The 19,133-nt window shown below is 45.1% G+C and overlaps 1 protein-coding gene across 1 annotated transcript in view; it reads left to right on the top strand.

Moving 5' to 3' along the window:
- The first annotated feature begins 3,073 nt into the window (after positions 1-3,073).
- tpcn2 (two pore segment channel 2) overlaps positions 3,074-19,133 on the top strand; it is a 29,539-nt gene continuing 13,479 nt past the window's right edge. The window contains exons 1-7 of the mRNA XM_030724160.1: positions 3,074-3,341; positions 11,443-11,498; positions 11,795-11,871; positions 15,768-15,945; positions 16,045-16,161; positions 16,421-16,527; positions 18,170-18,242. Of these exons, the coding sequence (XP_030580020.1) occupies positions 3,191-3,341; positions 11,443-11,498; positions 11,795-11,871; positions 15,768-15,945; positions 16,045-16,161; positions 16,421-16,527; positions 18,170-18,242 (759 nt within the window). The 5' untranslated portion in view covers positions 3,074-3,190. The remainder of the gene's footprint in view (positions 3,342-11,442; positions 11,499-11,794; positions 11,872-15,767; positions 15,946-16,044; positions 16,162-16,420; positions 16,528-18,169; positions 18,243-19,133) is intronic.

Genomic DNA, 19,133 nt, shown 5'->3' with positions numbered 1-19,133 from the left:
GCAGCAGGTGTGGAAAGCAGCCAAAGCCACCGGAGATAAATTCAGTAGGAAGTGGAAAATATTGTTCCAAAAATAGAAACCGTACGCAGTAAACCGCAGAAAATGGTGATGAATTTTATTCTACATGTTCCTGGCCATTTTTCACTGCGGTCAAGTGAGCCGTCAATTCTGAGCCGCGGTCAAGCCAGCCGCAGAGCAGCCGCCTCTTAAATTTTCTTGCGCTTCTAGCCTAAGCTTTATGGTAATGCTCGTCCTTCTCTGTACAGCGGAACAAAAATAACCAGCAGTTACTTTTGATTTATATATGTGTTCTCGTTCTGTAAAACACTATGACATATAACAATAACATATATTAAATTATGCATTTTAAGACAAAGTTGTGGTGTGTGTGTGTTGTTTTGGCGAAATTAAGAGAAGTACAGCCCCAGAAGTCCTATTTTTTTCCTCAATAAAGATGTTTTCCTTTAGTCGTGTGAAATTTGATTCGCTCTCATTACAAATTTATTCAAGTCTTCATCATGGCCTGCACAGCTGATTTTGCAGACATCTGCTACAGGCTCCAGTCTGACAACCCTCCACCCGCGACGCGTAACACAATAAGCGCAATAGGATGGATGTGGCTAATATTCATGCAGAAAATCAGAAGAAATAAACTCAGGGTCAAGTTATAGGACTGTACAATTGTAATTATAAATTGACAATTCTGAGCCTATTTAATGAACTCAGTCCAGTGTGGTTATATATTTTATGAGGCCAATAAAGCTTATCATTGATAGCTGACATAAAGATTTTCTGTAGATTCAGCTTCTGCCTTATCCACTCTACCTGGCTGTGAAATCTCATCTAAGGCTAGTTAAGGACTCCACTTAAATTACAGAACAAATCTGCACAAAATTCACCAAGGTTTGTTCAATTTGGAAAATATCAAATTAAAACATTCATAAAAAATCAGCAATGGAAGTTGACATGGAAATCTCAACACATTATCACTCTGGCTGACCCCCTCTGCACATGGACCCAGTTTCATCACAAATAACTGCAGGAATCCACAGAAATCAAGCAACAAATCCACTCATATTCACCCACTCTCATTTATTATGGAAAATATCAGAATAAAAAAAATCAGCATAGGAAGTTGGCGATCAGCGGCCGGCGCTGTTGCCATCTTTGGTGCAACAAAACTGGCTGTGGGCTGTCTCAAAAGTAACTAGAAGTCTCTGAAGGACGAGTCGAGGTCCGGGTGTGTGTGTGCTGTTCCCCTCGGTGCCAAAGAGAGGTCCGGGCGATGCCACAGCGTATGAAAGGACGCAGTACGAGCGCTGTATGTACACAAAACACGGTGACAGCGGAGTTTCCAGGTTTCCGGTGTCGAGTCAAAAAGGATGTCCTTTTTTTATATATATATTTTTTCTTTGCTTATTTCAATAAATATACAGGTGCACAGGATTTATGAAGGGCTTATATATAAAATGAAGAAATGACTTGTTCTTACCCTCATTAATAAATTGATTATTTCTGATTATTTGGTGTTTCCATCCTCCTCTAAGTTCCATTTACACATTCTGTACTGTTCTTTTTATCTTGTTCCATTTTCATAACAGAAATAAACATTTTAAAATATGGGATATTATAAAACGAGGTGACTGTTGTGATTTGGTGCTATATAAATAAATGTCTATATGTGAAATGAAACATGAAATCTGAATTCTATAAACCTTCATATTCACTGTTGATGTTGCTGTCCTGTATGTACCCACCCCAACCCCCCGTACAGCTGTTATGAAGGGGGAAATTATCCACAGAGACCAAAGCAGTTTCTGTATCAGCTGTAAATATGTTTATTTCTGCTGGAAAGCTTTAACATGGGAGTCTATGGGGACTGACTCACTGCTGCCTCTGCTGGACTGTAGAGGGACTGCAGGTTTGGTGCTACAGGTTTTTCAAAGCGGGGGAGGGGGGCATACCTGTCAAGTCTCCCGTTTTGGCCGGGAAACTCCCGTATTTTACCCCTCTGTCCCGGCGTCATCCCGTATTTTTATTTTCCCTATTTTCAGTTCTCAATTTTCAAATTTTTTAAAGCATTCCTGTGCCGCTCCAAACTGAATTGTCACTATCACTAGGTTAGTGCCGTAAAAACAACTGGACCTCAGTTGGGCTCAGTGTTGCCAACTTTAGGAAGTCCAACTTAGCAGTAAGAAGGCTGTGTACACACAGTGTCCCATCGCTCAGACCTCACTTTGTCTCCACCCTCCGAACCTCACTTAAACACCGAGCCTGCCCACCCGCTCCCTGCGCTCCCATCCCCGGTCCTCGCTTCGGCCTCTCTCAACCTTTGAGACAGCCGACAGCGAGTTTTCTTACACAAACTGACAACAGTGGCCCAGATAAAGGAGGAGGGGTGAACGTAGCTAGCAGTCTCACCCCACAGTGTTTTCATTAAATTTGATATTCTAACATTAAACAATACGGGATTGATCTAAGTAATGTGGGTCTAGGAAAGGCATTAAAGTTATTATTTCATGAAGTTTATTTGTAGTTCTAAACATATTTATGGTGTTTTTTTCTTCACTTTTGGTCTCTTCAAAGATGTTTCTCCTCTGTTCTGTAGCCTCGATTGCAATTACAGGGCATCCAAATGAACAATTATGCAAATTTGTCGATGACGCCATACAGTGACCTCTATTTTCCCTATTTTTAAATACAAAACTTGACAGGTATGGGAGGGGGGGGGGGCGCTGCATCCTAAAACATTTTCAAAAGTTTGAACAATATTTCTGTAATCTATAAATAAAGATGATGAATACAAAAGAAAGATCATAGTTATATTTTTTCTGCGGCTCATTGGTCACATGAAGGAAAAGTTCCTTCATGCCAGTTTTGTCTGTAGTTGTGGAAGGAGCTGGAAGGAGCAGTAAGCTCCCAGCTGGCTACTTCATGTAAACTGGCTGAAGCTGTCAGTGACTTCCTGCTCCTGCCGCAGCCCGTCTGCATGTGACTTTGTGCTGTAGGTGGAGTTTGACTTGAAAGCTGAAAGGCGATACAGGCGCGGGGAGGAGGAGCAGGCGCAGGACTTCCTAAAGCGCGCTGCGCTGCGCTGCTTTCAGTTTGACGCTTGTTGTTGTTGTTCTGAGTTTGGTGAGAAACCTTTTCCAGACTGAACTCAGCCCTCTGAGGCTGCCTGACCTGCCGGATGGAAACGGAACGCTTGCTGACCGGCAGCCTGAACGGAGCCTCCGGGGACTATGGCTCCAGGTCCGGCTCGGAGCGCGGAGGGGCCCCGGGCAGCAGGAGGATGTCGTACTCCGTCGCCGGAGACTCGTGCAGTGTGGCCCGGGACCCAGGTGAGCGGATGAGGGTTTCTGGAGTTTTCAGGGCTGACAGTGGGGTGGAAAAGTTGACAGACTGTGAGCGCAGGTAGTCCCGAGATACCGGCGCTAATCAGCTGATTCACTCAGGTACACAGGTAACTTTTCTCAGACACACCCAGCGGCTCTGCACCAATAACGAGCCTCTAATGACGGCTCAGAGTCAGAGGCACCGCACTGCTTACAGCAGGGGTGTCAAACATGAGGCTCAGGGGCCAGAACTGGTCCTGCCACTCTGAAAAGTGCAGTGAAGGTGGTGATTAGTTTTATTTAATAATAGAATTAGTAAAATAATATTAATAACTTTAACCCAACAAGTCATTTTATTCATAAAGCTGTGAAATGCTGTTCAGGTGTATAAACGCACCTACTGAACACACGATGAACAACTGAGAAATCCACTTGGGAATCCAGTATATGAGGCAACAACAGCTTGTACAGTTCTGAAGTCAATTTGTGGTCTGAGGGAGCTTCCTGTCATTTCTTCAGGAACAGTTCTCTAATGCTGCCGTCTCAAGTTGGTTCCATCCCTCCATCAGACGTGTTGCCGCTGATTTTCAGTCCAGTTCTTGTGTAATGTAGCATAGCTCAGCCTTTCCTCCCTGTTTCCCTTCCTTAAGAACGGCTTCCTGACAGCTGCCCTTCCACTGAGACCATTTCTGATGAGAACAGCAGAGAGGTATGGGGTGCCACTTCATGTCAAAACGAGTGATTTATGACAATAAAATATGACATGTAATAATTTTATGGCTGGATATATCATATTTCTGTAACCGGGAATATTTTACATAATATTCCATATTTCATAAACGGGCAGTGAAAATGGGATGCAGCAAAACCAGTAAAGAAAAATACACATCCCCATATGACTGTGTTTTCATTTGAAAATATAAAATATAGAGATTTTAGATGTAAAGCATAACACAAGCTTAAAATGTTAAAGATTAAATTATCCATCCCTGCATTTTTGTCCAACTAGATTCATTAGTATTTTGATCTCAGAGTCTACATAGGCTGATGTACTGTAGGTTATTAGAAATACTGGATGGTAACAGGAGACACTGACATCACACTAAGCCACTGCCCCTGTATTTGTTGGTGTTTATTTGACCCCTTCATAAGCTTGATGCATAATTCAGTAAAAAAAAGGTCCACGAGATGCTTCACGCTGTCTAAGCCGGACTCAGGTGATAAAAGCACACTTCCTTTCTGTGGTGCTGATTGTATCTTTATGACCTGAATCATTGTGAATTTAATAAAAGCCACGTGACTGAAAAAGAGGAGCACACATTTGGGTAAACTGTGCTATAACAACATATCGTGAAGTTTTATGTCTATTGGTTCAGGAAAGAAAAATATATTACAAACTCCTTGAGATTATATAATTGATTTGTGCACTTAACTCATACAGACATATGTTAAAAAGATGGGCTTAACGATTACACACCCTGTGCTCACTTTGTCCTCCATGTAAGAGGACTGGAAAAACAAAACGTTATAAAATACATCCAGAAATGTTAGTTAAGTCATTTATTTTATTCTAAGCTGGAAAATTATTTTCTGTCCACCATTTTGGTGAATAACATTCTCACTTTAAGGTGTCACACTGTTGTGATTTGGTGCTACACAAACAAAACTGAAATGAATTGAACCTTATGCTGTATGATGAATCATGGGATCCTATCGTGGTAGCATGCAGCGACACAATGAGAACAACTCAAATTTCACCACAACCCTACTAGAGAAGGCCTGTTTAGACACTTTAATGAGGCACTGCAACAGTTGTAGTAGTTCAGTTCAATATTCGGTGCTACAAAGGTGCTTGTAAGAGCATAAGAACCTGATTTAAAACTGAATCTAATGTAAAGATTCTTGTCCCAAGAGAATATGAAAAGAGAATATGAAAAATTATATCACAGGATGTATGTATGTATGTATGTATGTTTCTCATTTCATTAGAACAACAAAGAATAATGACAGAATATGGAAGAACAAGTACGACTGCATGCCACAGAGCTGAATTATCTGCTGACGCCGGTCAGGGCTGCTGCTCTCCTCTTATTCAAATGTTGGTGTCTTGGAGCCTCAAATTTTAGCATCCTAATCGACTTTATTTTCATTATGCATCCCTCCACCATCTGTGCTTATCACTGACATGTGTAACTCTAAAACTTTTTTGATATTCAATAGTGACGAAGAAAGGTACACAAATACAAGTTTTAATGTTTTATTAATCAAAAATACATGATTACAATGTCACAAAGGGGAGAGAATCAAACATATGCCACATACAATGAACATCCATCCATCCATCCATTCTCTTCCGCTTATCCGGGGCCGGGTCACGGGGGCAGGAGCCTAAGCAGAGAAGCCCAGGCTTCCCTCTCCCCAGCCACCTCCTCCAGCTCATCCAGGGGGACCCCAAGGCGTTCCCAGGCCAGCCGAGATACATAATCTCTCCAGCGTGTCCTGGGTCTACCACGGGGCCTCCTCCCAGTGGGACATGCCCAGAACACCTCACCCAAGAGGTGGCCAGGAGGCATCCTAATCAGATGCCCGAGCCACCTCAGTTCACTCCTTTCGATGTGGAGGAGCAGCGGCTCTACTCTGAGCCCCTCCCGGATGGCCGCACTCCTCACCTTATCTCTAAGGGAGAGGCCAGCTACCCTTCGAAGGAAACTCATTTCTGCTGCTTGTATTCGCGATCTTATTCTTTCGGTCACTACCCAAAGCTCGTGACCATAGGTGAGGGTAGGAACGTAGATCGACCAGTAAATCGAGAGCTTCGCTTTTACACTCAGCTCCCTCTTCACCACGACAGACCGGTGCAGCGTCCGCATCACTGCAGAGGCAGCCCCGATCCGCCTGTCGATCTCCCGCTCCCTTCTCCCATCACTCGTGAATAAGACCCCGAGATACTTAAACTCCTCCACTTGGGGCAAGAACTCGTTCCTGAGCCTGAGATGGCACTCCACCCTTTTCCGGCTGAGGACCATGGCCTCAGACTTAGAGGTGCTGATTCTCATGCCGGCCGCTTCACACTCGGCTGTGAACCGTTCCACTGTGAGCTGGAGGCCCCCCCCTGATGAAGTCAGCAGGACCGCATCATCTGCAAAGAGCAGAGATGAGACTCTGAGGCCACCAAGGAAGAAGCCTTCCACCACTTGGCTACGCCTAGAAATTCTGTCCATAAAAATTATGAACAGAATCGGTGACAAAGGGCAGCCCTGATGGAGTCCAACACCCACAGGAAACGAATCCGACTTATTACGGGCTATACGGACCAAGCTCTCACTGCGGTTGTACAGAGATTGAATGGCCCGCAACAACAGGCCAGACACCCCATACTCCCGCAGGACCTCCCAGAGGACACCCCGAGGGACACGGTCGAATGCCTTCTCCAAGTCCACAAAGCACATGTAGACTGGTTGGGCAAACTCCCACGCACACTCGAATATCCTTGAGAGGATAAAGAGCTGGTCCAGCGTTCTGTGACAGGACGAAAACTGCATTGTTCCTCCTGAATCCGAGGTTCGACTGACAGACGGACAATGAACAGTTTTTATAAAAATTACATATTTCACAGCACAAGAAAAAAATGACAAATGCAAAATCTGAAGCATAAGACAAATTTTTTTTTTTTTAAATCATGGTTTCTTTTTACAAACAAGCAAAAAAGGTTGTCACAAATTTTAAAAGCATAAAACGGTAAATAAAGTCTTTACAGAATCAGCCAGTCTTAGAGCAGGTACACACCTTTAATTTTCCCACAGTGCCTCTGTGTCTCTTCCTTTATGCTTTTCAGCCTCAGACACACTATCTCACGATCTTCTGTCCTCAGCATCAACTGCTTCTTGTCATTCAGAGACGTTTGCCTCCACTGCTCTGCTCCGCTGTATTGGATCAGATCCAAATGGAGAGGTTTCTGTGCTCAGGTACAAAGGCCGCTGTGCCGGTTTAACAAAAAATATCTTAAAGAATTACATTTTTTCAAGCGGGAAATCACGTGAATGTAGTGACAGGGGACCCAACTACATCGATCACTGCTGGTACAAGGTGATGCCTGTAAGGCAGCTACGGAGCATCTCCAGGATCTGCCGACTCTCGGTCGTCCATCTGTACAGCTGCTCAGCAGTCCTGTTGTATTGCTGAGTCTACAAAGCTGCCTTGCATACAGACATTGAAACAGTACTGGATTTTCTCGGGCTGATTTCAAAAGCTCCGCGCTGTTCACTCTGAAGGTAATAAAAATCCAGGTGTGTTTTTGATTGGCTCTCGGTTCATTCCATGTGACTGACCGCTGATTCGCTCTTTTTGCCCCCGCGGAATACGCACACCTGACTGGTCCTTGCGCCCAGGTCTCCCGAGGCGGGGCTTCGCTCACTGCGGTCAGTCAGCTTCCGACCGTCTCCAGTGAAACTTCCGGCTCTCAGCGCAAATTCTGATCGGAAGGGCAACGAGGGGTCAATCACACCTACTTGTTATCAGCCAGAAAGGCACCTGAAAACTCCCCGGTGAGATCCGGGGGTAAGGAGAAGGGGGAGGAGTTTATGACAGACACCTGGCCGGAACTCCGGAAGGGGGGGGGGGGTGTCATAATTTGATATCATACACACATCTTATCAGACAGATGATGGGGGTTACGGTTGGAAGATCAGACACATTGTCTGGAGTGCAAACAAGGGAGGGGGTGCCTGCTGCCCCCGGATTGAGGGGAGGGGGTCTTTGGAGAGCCCTCTGGCCTTTCGTGATTGGTCTGTCTTAGCGGCATCCCGCTGGGAGCGCTCTGGGGGAACGGCGCCGGGTTTTCTCGGCGTTCATTCGGCTTTTTCAACTTCAGAGTGTCAGCAGGGGACTCAGCAAACACTGCTTCGCAGTTACAATGGCTTCTGTGCAGCGACCCGCCGGCGTCGGCGTTTCAAACGGATTTTTATTTCTGTTACTTTTTTTAGAAGGAATAAAACATAAACACATAAAATTAAATAGCGATTTCCACCGCGGTCCGAAGCCGCGCTGCGTTTTCGTCATGTCTATGAGAAAAAGAGCTGCACTGAGTCAGTCGGGTAAAAACAGCTGGTCTTATTTGTTCAGTAAAAGATCAAATAAAATCTCCCTGATCAGTGGACAGACAAGTACTTCTTTTTCTGTTAAAAAGGAGCCTTTTTCGTGAAAAAAGTTCACAATTTCAACTGGTGGTACACAAGCATTCCTACATTTTAACTGTCCGTTTAAGAAATATGAAATATTATGAAAAATATTCCCGGTTATAGAAATATGATATATCCGGTCTTAAAATTATGACATGTCATAAATCATATTTTTATTGCTCGTCATAAATCATGACATGAAGTGGTACCCAATACCTCTCTAACAGCTGATGGATCAGCTGAAGGTCCAGATGCATCTCTCCTGTGTCAGGTCTTTTTTCAGTGTTAAGTGGTTCTACAAACAAAAACCATTCCTCTGAAAACGGTTAGGTACAAGGACGGAGCTAAAAAATGGGTGAAAGACTCTCGGAAAGCTGGAGAACTGTTGCTCAAAGGCACTTTAAATAATTACAAGATGGTCTGGCTCCAAAATGTAAAGAAATGGCTTTTGCACAGTGCTGTATGATTTACTGGTTGCTTGGTGTTGAATTGTGCTGTATGTGGCTCAGCAGCTAAAATGAGTTTGGTACCCCTGGTTCAAAGGCTTCTGCTCTCCGCGGTCCATACCCAGCCTGTGCTCCTGCCTGTGTGGGACTCTAGTGCTGAGGGGGTGTGACATTTAATAAATGAGCTGTGCTGTTCAGCTGTTTGACTCGGGAGCCTCTGTAAATGTTTGCTGATAGGATGGAAAAAGGTTTTCAGTGAACTCAGCTCAGGTGAAAATGTCTCTGCAGGTTAAACACACCCAGTTCCCTGCAGCAGCTCCTCCACCATCAGCATCTCCTCACACAGGAGCTCAGAGGCTCACGGTTATATTTCTGCCCTCCCCATGCAGCTTCCTGTCTCCTTCTCTGTGATGCATGCAGATCATATTTAAGTACCATAAATTTTAACTACTTTATTAACTACTTTAACTGCCCTGTTAACTACCTATTATCTACTTTATCTTATCTCACAATAAGTAATCCACCTTTTCATCTGAATCACTGTTTATTCACTGTCCTCATAATAAATGAGTGCTGGAGGAAAATACGCTTTTATTTTTATGATGTTTAATGTGTTTAAAGCTCTAAGGAGACAAATAAGTTACAAATAACCTGTTTGTCCATCCATCCATCCATCCATCCATCCATTAATCCATCCACCCATCCGTCCATCCATTAATCCATCCACCCATCCGTCCATCCATTAATCCATCCGTCCATCCATTAATCAATCCGTCCATCCATCCATCCATTAATCCATCCGTCCATCCATTAATCCATCCGTCCATCCATCCATCCATTAATCTATCCATTCATCCATCATCCACCTACCCATCCATCCATCCGTCCATCCATCCATCCATCCATCCATCCATCCATCCATCCATCCATCCATCCGTCCATCCATTAATCCATCCACCCATCCGTCCATCCATTAATCCATCCGTCCATCCATTAATCCATCCATCCACCCATCCATCCATCCATTAATCCATCCACCCATCCGTCCATCCATTAATCCATCCGTCCATCCATTAATCAATCCGTCCATCCATCCATCCATTAATCCATCCGTCCATCCATCCATCCATTAATCTATCCATTCATCCATCATCCACCTACCCATCCATCCATCCATCCATCCATCCATCCATCCATCCATCCATTCATCTTTCTGCTGCTTATCCAGAGGGTGGAGTTCTAAGTTATCAGCCAATGTTACCCAGTTTGGGGCATAGGGGTATATTTAAGAAGTCCATAGCAGCATTTACAACACACGTACACACACACACCTGTCCATGAGACACAGTCGTGTCTCATAAAATCCTCCTCAGGATGGATCTGTTGACTGAGCCTGAAGACACTTCCCTTTTATTTTATTTTTATTTCAGTTCATAAAAACATAATATTGTTTCAGTTTTCTTTGTTTCCTAAAGTCTGACTTTTGTTTTTATTTAAGCACCTTCAGGCGACAGTTTGTTGGGATTTGGTGCTATTAAAATAAAACTGAATTATTTCAGTAAATGAAATGACTTAAAAAAAAAACTCTTCACAGAAACTGAAACTCAGGAACTAAAATGACTTCAGTTGAGCTTTTTTTTTTCTTCACACATTTTTGCTGGTGTGAGTGTGAGGATCACAGCACACACTTACCAGCCCACCAGTGAGTGTGTGTGTGTGTGTGTGCGTGTGCGTGTGCGTGTGCTTGTGTGTGTGTGTATGAGAGACCAAGTGTTGTCCTGTCAGCAGCACCCACCACAACCACCCCCAGTGACACATCCTGCTGTGCTGCATCGATCAGCAGCACCGTGTGTGTGTGTGCGTGTGCGTGTGTGTGTGTGTGTGTGTGCGTGTGTGTGTGCGTGTGTGTGTGTGTGTGTGTGCGTGTGTGTGTGTGTGTGTGTGTGTGTGTGTGTGTGTGTGTGTGTGAGTCATCATGTCTGTTTCTGTTTTATTCTTTTCTCAGATGGGTTGAATCTCTTTATTTTTCCACATTATTTCTGAGCATTTTGAGTTTTGTTCCAACTTGAATGTTCAACACGAACGTGAAGCTTTGTTGGTGCTCTCAGAGTTCCTCCAGAAGCAAAGCCTGACCTGGGCGAAGCATGTCCATCACTGGTTTGCAGAGTCCAGAGTGATAAATATATCAGATCAAGCCACAAGCTCCACCACGCAAACCTGAGCTGACAGGGGGTCATCTGGCTGTTGGGTTTTCTCTGTATGATTATAGAGTCTTTACCTTACAATAAGGAGAGACGCCAGTCAGAACACGTGTCTCCCAGCTGCCAGTCCAACAGGTCTACAGGCAACAGATGGCTTCTGCTTTCTGCTCTTGTCATAGAACATGTTCTGCTTGTTCTGATGCTCAGGAACCACATGAAGTTCTTCACTGCATCTGATCAGAATTCAGATCATCACGTTCCGCTCTTTCCTCACTGTCCACAGGTGACGAGCACCTTTACATCCAGCAAGCTGTGGTATTCATCGAGGACGCCATACAAGTGAGTGCACTCAGATGACATAACTGTTTTTATTTTTGGTAATCATGAAGGTATTCCTTCATCATATTTTGTACATGTTTGGTGTTAGAGACCCCATTTTGATATCCTTCATGAGCTCACATACTGTGAGAAATTTTAGAAAGAGAGCCTGCTGTATACCATCAGTGTGTAATAGTGAAAATATTTGGATTTCATTTTTTTCTTTGGAGAAGTGCAAAGTAAGATCATTTTATTGTGTTTGTACACCAGGATGACATAAACCATAAACACTAACAAAGCTTTTTTCCTGCTCACAGTACCGCTCCATTAACCACCGGGTGGACGCAGGCTCTCTCCGCCTGTATCGATGGTACTACTCCAGGATCATCCAGTGGTAAGCAGCTTTGGGTGTAACTCAATCTTGGTTTTGGTGTCACACGCGTGCACGGGCAGGAAGATGTTGACATGCAGAAATCGTAGAAAAAGCCAAAGTGTAAAGTAGAGTTAAAGAACTCGTTCACTTCAAGGTTCTGCTCCTCTTTATGGATGAAAATGGAGGCTGTGTAATGATCACCTGGTGGTGGAGCGTTTGTGTGTCATTCTGTCTGAAAACATGACAGCTCAACAGGTTTTGAATGAATTCTTATAAAACTCTGTAGGTGTTAGAGGTCATGTTAACTGTCCAGTAGAAGGAGGCTTCCATCCATCGAGGTCTTCAAGGTCAACTTCATCATTTATTGGTCCAAATTTGGTCAAAAGCCTCATAACTTAGAAACTATCATTCTGAAATGTGTTTTATCTTTAAAGAAAGTGTCAGGAGAAAGTTATTTACAGATCAGTACCAGTTATCTGTGACCTGTGCGCACATGTTTGTGTATTCAAACATCCGTCATGCTGCCCTCATGTGCTGCACTACAAACTTCTTAAAGTATATTTAAGAAGAAAGAAAACAAAATGAATATGTACAAAATCCTAAATCTAATACTAAAAGGAAATACTGCCCAGAGAGGGAGCTGCCTTGGTCCAGGTTTGCAAGCGCTCCTTGTTATTTCTGTGTTCATCACTTCAAAGCAGGAGAATACTTCAAACTGGACAGAAACCACTCTGAGCCATTCTGAGCTCAGGAAAATACTCCAGAATTAAACACACTCCCTGAAAACACCTGTTCAACTCCTTGTTAACACAAATATCTAATCAGCCAATCACGTGGCACCAATTCACATCTGTATTTAGGCATGTTAGACACAGTGAAGACGACCTGATGAAGTTCAAACTGAGCATCAGAACGGGGGAGAAATGTAATCTCAGTGTCTTTGTGGTAGTTGGTCTGAGTGTTTCAGGATCTGCTGATCTGCTGGGGTTTCCCACAAAGCCATCTCTAGTTTACAGAGAAGGTCTGAAACAGAGGAAGTGAGCTGCAGCTCTCTGGGAGAAAACACCTGGCTGATGTCAGAGGTCAGAGGAGAATGGCCAGACTGCTTTGAGCTGACAGGAAGGTAACAGGAACTCAAGAACTAAGATCAGGAAACAGAGGCTAAGTCGATCGGACTCACCAAAACTGGACAAAAGAAGTTTGGAAAAATGCTGCCTGGTCTGATGAGTCTCAATTTCTGGTGCAACATTCAGATGGTAGAGTCAGAATTGGCTTAAACTACTTGGAAGCAATATTGGGAATAAATAAGCATGGCAAGTGGATTGTGGCTGGGGTGGAGGCTGAAGCAAAAACTCGGATGTGGGAGGAAGTCGGTGAGGCCGTCACACAGACCTTTGGACGGCCTCATTCTGGCAAACCTTCAGGTGACTCAGGAGGGGAAAGCAGTGCTCTTCTCACATGGTGTAAAGTGTGGGTGCTGTTTAAGTATCTCGGGGTCTTGTTCATGAGGGAGGGGAGAGGGGAGCAGACGGACTGAGGCTGCAGCTGCAGTGATGGGGACGCTGCACCAGTCTGTTGTGGTGAAGAGAGAGCTGAGTCGATCTATGTCCCTCCCTCACCTATGATCACGAGCTCTGAGGAGTGATCACAGCTTGTGGATACAAGCTGTGGAAATGAGCTTCCTCTGAAGGGTGGCTGGCCCCTCCCTTAGAGAGAGGGTGAGGAGTGCAGCCATTCAGGAGGTGCTCAGAGTAGAGCTGCTGCTCCTCCACATCAAAAGGAGCCAGTTGAGGTTGCTCGGGCATCTGATTAGGATGCCTCCTGGGCGTCTCTTGGGTGCAGTGTTCGGGCATGTCCTACTGGGAGGAGGCCCCGGGGCAGACCCAGGACACGCTGGAGAGATTATATCTCTCAGCTGGCCTGGGAACGCCTCAGTGTTCACCTGGATAAGCTGGAGGAGGTGGCTTGGGAGAGGAATGTCTAGACCTCTCTGCTTAGGCTGCTGCCCCTGCGACCCAGCTCCACATAAGCAGAAGAGGATGGATGGTTGTTTTTTGTGCTAAGCCCTATCCATGATATCAAATCAAACTTGCATGTTCCCACTGGTTTAGTACAGGGTGGGGCAAGTGTTCACTGGTGTGACATCACCCTGTTATGTCCTGTCCACACTGACATGAGGTTATACTACCTTGAAACTGCACCAAATTAAATTATGAAAATCATAGTGCTGAATTGTGGCAGATTATAATACCAGATTTTTAAAATCTATTCTTATAAATGTTATTTTCCAGCAGGCTCACCCGGGTCCCTCATTCAAAAATTACTACATTAAAACTGCTTTGTGTTATCGATGGCATCAAAATAAAGTCACACTGTGCTCTCAGTTAGACACAGTGCAGGGAACGTGGCCTCCTCAGTCATTATGAGAAATAAGCTGTAGGTTGATTTTTGCGTCATACGACTAACCTCACTAATACCTACAGTAATATTATTTCCGTGTCCTCGGAGCTAATAATGCATGACTGTTAGAAAATAGGCTTTCCATGCTCCTCACACTGTTTACTGCAGGCTCTGCAGTGCTGAAAGATCAACTTAAGGGTCTGTGTTTGTGCCTTTGTAGCAACAGTGCAGAGAAAAAGTATCTGCCCCCCTCCTGATCTCTTAGTTTTCTGCATATTTGTCACACTTACATGTTTCACATCATCAAACTAAGTTTAATATTGAACAAAGATAACCCGAGTAAATAGAATGCAGTTTTTAAATGATGAGTTTATTTATTAAGGGAAAAAAAGCTCTGATGAACCACATTTTTTGGAAAGCTGGGTTCAGTCTCACTGCCACACTCAGATCTGATCACTGCAGACCTGCTGAATCAAGAAATCCCTGAAACAGAAGCTGTCTGACAAAGTGAAGCAGGCTGAAAATGACTCCAACAGAGCATTGAGGACTCCAGGAGGCCACAGAAGAACCCAGAACCACATCTAAAGAACTGCAGGCCTCACTTGGCTCAGCTAAGGTCAGAGTTCATGATTCAAAAATCAGAAAGAGACTGGGCAAAGATGACCTCCATGGGAGAGCTCCAAGGAGAAAACCACTGCTGACCAACAAGAACACAAAGGCTCGTCTCACATCTGCCAACAAACATCTGGATGATCATCGAGACTTCTGGGAAAATATTCTGTGGACTGACGAGACAGAAGCTGAACTTTCTGGAAGGTTTGAGTCCCGTTACATCTGCAGAAACTAACACAGCATTTCATAAAGAGAACATCAGCCAACAGTCAGACATGGTGGTGGTGGTGTGGGGCTGCTTTGCTGTCATTGATGGAACCATGAATTCTGCTCTACCAGAGAACCCTGAAGGAGAACGTCCGCCCATCAGTTCGTGTCCTGAAGCTCACTTTGGTTGCGCAGCAGGACGATGATCAGAAACACAGCAGCAGGTCCACCTCTGAACCCCTAAGTGAAGGTTTGGAGCGGTCTGGTCCAAGTCTGGACTCAAATCAGATGCTTTGAGCTCAAACAGGCCGTTCATGCTGGGAAACCCTCCAATGTGGCTGAATTCAAACAACTCTGCAAAGAAGAGGGGGTCAAAGTTCCTGCACAGTGATGGGAAACACTCACTGCCAGTTATCACCAACACTTGATTACAGTTCTTGCTGTTATTAAGCATTAATAACAGCCTTTTATCAGGTTTAGGGGGCAGTTACTTTTTCATGGCACTGTAATCTGCAGATAACAGTTTAAAGGTCGCTGTAAAACCACTCAGTGTTTGTATGTTTCTGTTTCACCAGCACTGGAAAAGTGACCATAGATACCAGCTGTAACTGAGCGCTCTCAGCATTATGGGTCTGGTTCAAACAGCCTCTTACAGACAGATGGTTTTCCCTCCCCTCCTCTCTCTCTCCCTGCCTCAGGAGTTTGGGTCTGACCATCACGGTGGTGTTGCTGCTGGCATTTGTGGAGCGCCCGTCCTCTTTGTCCATCTCCTCGGACCCCCGGCATCGCTCTCCACCCTGGCAGCCTCCCTGTGGCGTCACAGAGAGCATCGAGATGATCTGCCTCATCATCTTCTCTCTAGATGTCGCTGTTAAGGTAAGCAGCAGAGGGTCAGCAGGAAACATAGAAAAATACATTTTATAGAGTAAACATCTCATTTGTCCACTGCCTTCTTCCTGAATCGTTTGTCCTCAGAGCTATTTGATTGGCTGGGAGGAGTTCAGGAAGACCAAATGGCTGATTGGCTACACTGTGGTCATTTCGATCTCCGTCATCGACTGGATGCTGTCTGTCAGCATGATGTGTGATGAGGTGAGACTCACACTCTCAAACAGCAGAATTCAGCAAAAAGAATCACACCTGGTGATAAGAAGGGAAATAAAATGATAGGAAATTTTTCATTCAGTGAGGTTTCATTTTTCTGCTTAAACTGATGAATGAAGATGGAAAGGTTAAAGGTCAGGGAACACTGAGGTAAAAGTAAACAAGGTAAAATAAAGCCAATAAAGGTGTATGAGCAGGGATGGATGGTAACAGCTCCTCTCTGTCCCCTCTTTGCTTTATCGATCAGAAACTGAGAGTGCGGCGGCTCCTCCGACCGTTCTTCCTCCTGCAGAACTCTTCGCTCATGAAGAAGACTCTGAAGTGCATCAAGAGGACGCTGCCGGAGATCGCCAGGTATCTGAGACCTCTTATTCACACTTTTTCTTTGTGTGACCTTCAAGCGTCATTACACAAAAACATGAGCATTTCTTTAACTCCTCCGTCATGACCCACAGGGACGCATTTACAGCTATTTTTATAAGAGCACTTCGTAATTATTCAAGGAAAAAAGTCAATGAAGGAAAATATGAAGTGTATTACAATTCTCTTCCATTTCAAGGTTTCAACTTATGATTTGAGAAACTGTGATGGACACATTTCTTTAAGCTTTTTCACAGAATCAACTATTAGTTCAGAAAATAGATGCATTTATGGTTGAAGTGATAGTTACAGCAGAACCATGCTCCAAATAAAGGGGTTCTTCAGTTGATAATGAATCTTTGGAGAACCTGATAAGAACCATTTTTGGAGTGCAGTTGCTTGGTGGGGGTGCAGAGTAAACAGGTGGAGAGCTGGATGAGGAGGAGGGACATACTGTAGGTGCTGATTGGCTCAGAGAAGAAAAGCGAGCAGGAAGAGCATCACCGAGAGGCAGGTCCTTCTTAGCAAACTAAAATACTGGCATGTGCGGCACGTCGGTCAGTCTTTATCAGCTGAATCTGGAGTGAAACTCACGCGTGGTTTCTTATCCCTAGTTTCACTTCAGTATTCATCAAATGAAAAACCCACTAGAGATGTCAGAGAACTCTCACTTCTCTCTCTGCGTCCCCAAATTATGGCCACACACCGGTGATGCTCCGACTGAGATTTATACCAAAAATCGATTTAAAAAGTGGAAAAATAAAGTTTGGAGGCTGTTAGTGCCGGCAGCTCGAGCCAGGATCTCTGTCACACTGGCCTTTGTGCAGATTTCCTGTTGTGTGATTGGGCTGATGATGCTCCTCACTGGCACATGTGGAACCTTCTGGTCTAAAACCACCTCTTGCCATGAGCTCATACTCCGACAGTGAAAACAAAGTAAACAAGGACTAAATATCTATGCATTAAACATGGGATTAAAATTTGGTTTGATATGAGTAAATATTTTAAAGAACTAAACTCTCACCATGGAGGGTAAGCAGTTCTTCAGAGACTGAGAGGACTCCTCATCTGAAAAGGTCTTGAAAGATGTGGAAGGTCTGGATCTTGTAGGAGGAGGGCAGGATACGTTCAGAAGAAGCACCTTTATGCTCCACAGGTGTGTTTTGAGGTGGTGGATGACCCGACGAAGGCCACAAACTGAAGTTGTTCTCTGTGACACACGTGTCACTGGAGCGTTAACTTTTCCAGTCAGAGTGCTCGTTTGGTGCAGAGCAGGCAGTCAGACTCACCTGCATAATAACCTGTAATTCTTTACTGTAAAGCAGCAGGAGGAAATGCTCACATTAATGAATCATCCATTTCCAAAAAGACGAACAATAAGAATACAGGCAGTTTTAACAGTGTGCCGCACACTGCATCCACAGTGACACTGCAGGCCTTCACAGAGTTTCTGGGACAGGCTCCAGCCTCAAAGAGTGTGTGGAAAAGGAGAAAGGATGGATGATATATATAAATATAAAGGAGAAAGGGTGTCTTGATTAGTTTTGGTGTGTGTGTGTGTGTGTGTGTGTGTGTGTGTGTGTGTGTGTGTGTGTGTGTGTGTGTGTGTGTGTGTGTGTGTGTTCTGTCTCTGCAGTGTCATCCTGCTGCTGGCTCTCCACCTCTGCCTCTTCACCATGATCGGCATGCTGCTGTTCCCTAAAACTGAGGTGAGTTCAGGGTTGCAGACACACCCTGTTAATTACACCAAACAGCTGACACAGTGGCTTTGTATGGACATGTTTTGTGTGTGTGTGTGTGTCAGGCCCGGATTAAGGTGGGTCTGGGCCCCGGGGCAAGGAGATTGCAAGGCCCCCCCCCCCCCCCCCCCCCCCCCCCCCCTCCCGCTCCGAGCCTATACCACCCCCCCCCCCCGACACACACTCCCCTACAAAAGTCTCTTTCTGCTCTTCCTTCGTGCAAAATCATCTACCAACTCATCAAAGTTCAGCTGTTGCACAAACTGTGATTCAATTGCAAGAAGTGAGAGGGAGTTCAGACGATTTTGGGTCATTTTCATCCTGAGCTCATTTTTTATTCGAGCCATTCTGGAGAATGACCGTTCCCCTTCACAGTTCGTAATTGGCAGAGTCAAGAACAGTCGAAGTTGCCATATCCTGTAGCCCAGGGGCCCTTTGATTGCTGTCCCCCTAGGCGCTCTAGTCGCCGTACCGCATCGCCCAGGGGCCCTTTGATTGCTGTTTCCTGTGGCACAGGGGCCCTATGGTTGCCATATCCCGTGGCTCAGGGGCCCTTTGATAGCCGTCCCAAGTGGCCCAGGGGCCCTCTGATTGCCGTCCCCCGTGGCCCAGGGGCCCTCTGGTTGCCATATCCCGTGGTTCAGGGGCCCTTTGCCATCCCCCGTGGCCCAGGGGCCCTCTGATTGCCGTCCTCCGTGGCCTAGGGGCCCTCTGGTTGCTGTACGACATGGCCCAGGGGCCCTCTGGTTCCTATGTCCTGTGGCCGAGGGCCCTCTGACTGCTGTCACTCCCCCCAGCCCATTTCAGTTAACCCTTATAGACTAAAGAAGTACAACTAAAGAAGATCCTAGAATAGAGGGC

Source organism: Archocentrus centrarchus, unplaced genomic scaffold (genome assembly GCF_007364275.1).
Source record: "Archocentrus centrarchus isolate MPI-CPG fArcCen1 unplaced genomic scaffold, fArcCen1 scaffold_32_ctg1, whole genome shotgun sequence".
Classification (NCBI taxonomy): Eukaryota; Metazoa; Chordata; class Actinopteri; order Cichliformes; family Cichlidae; genus Archocentrus; species Archocentrus centrarchus.
This window is presented reverse-complemented; position numbering and strand designations above follow the sequence as displayed.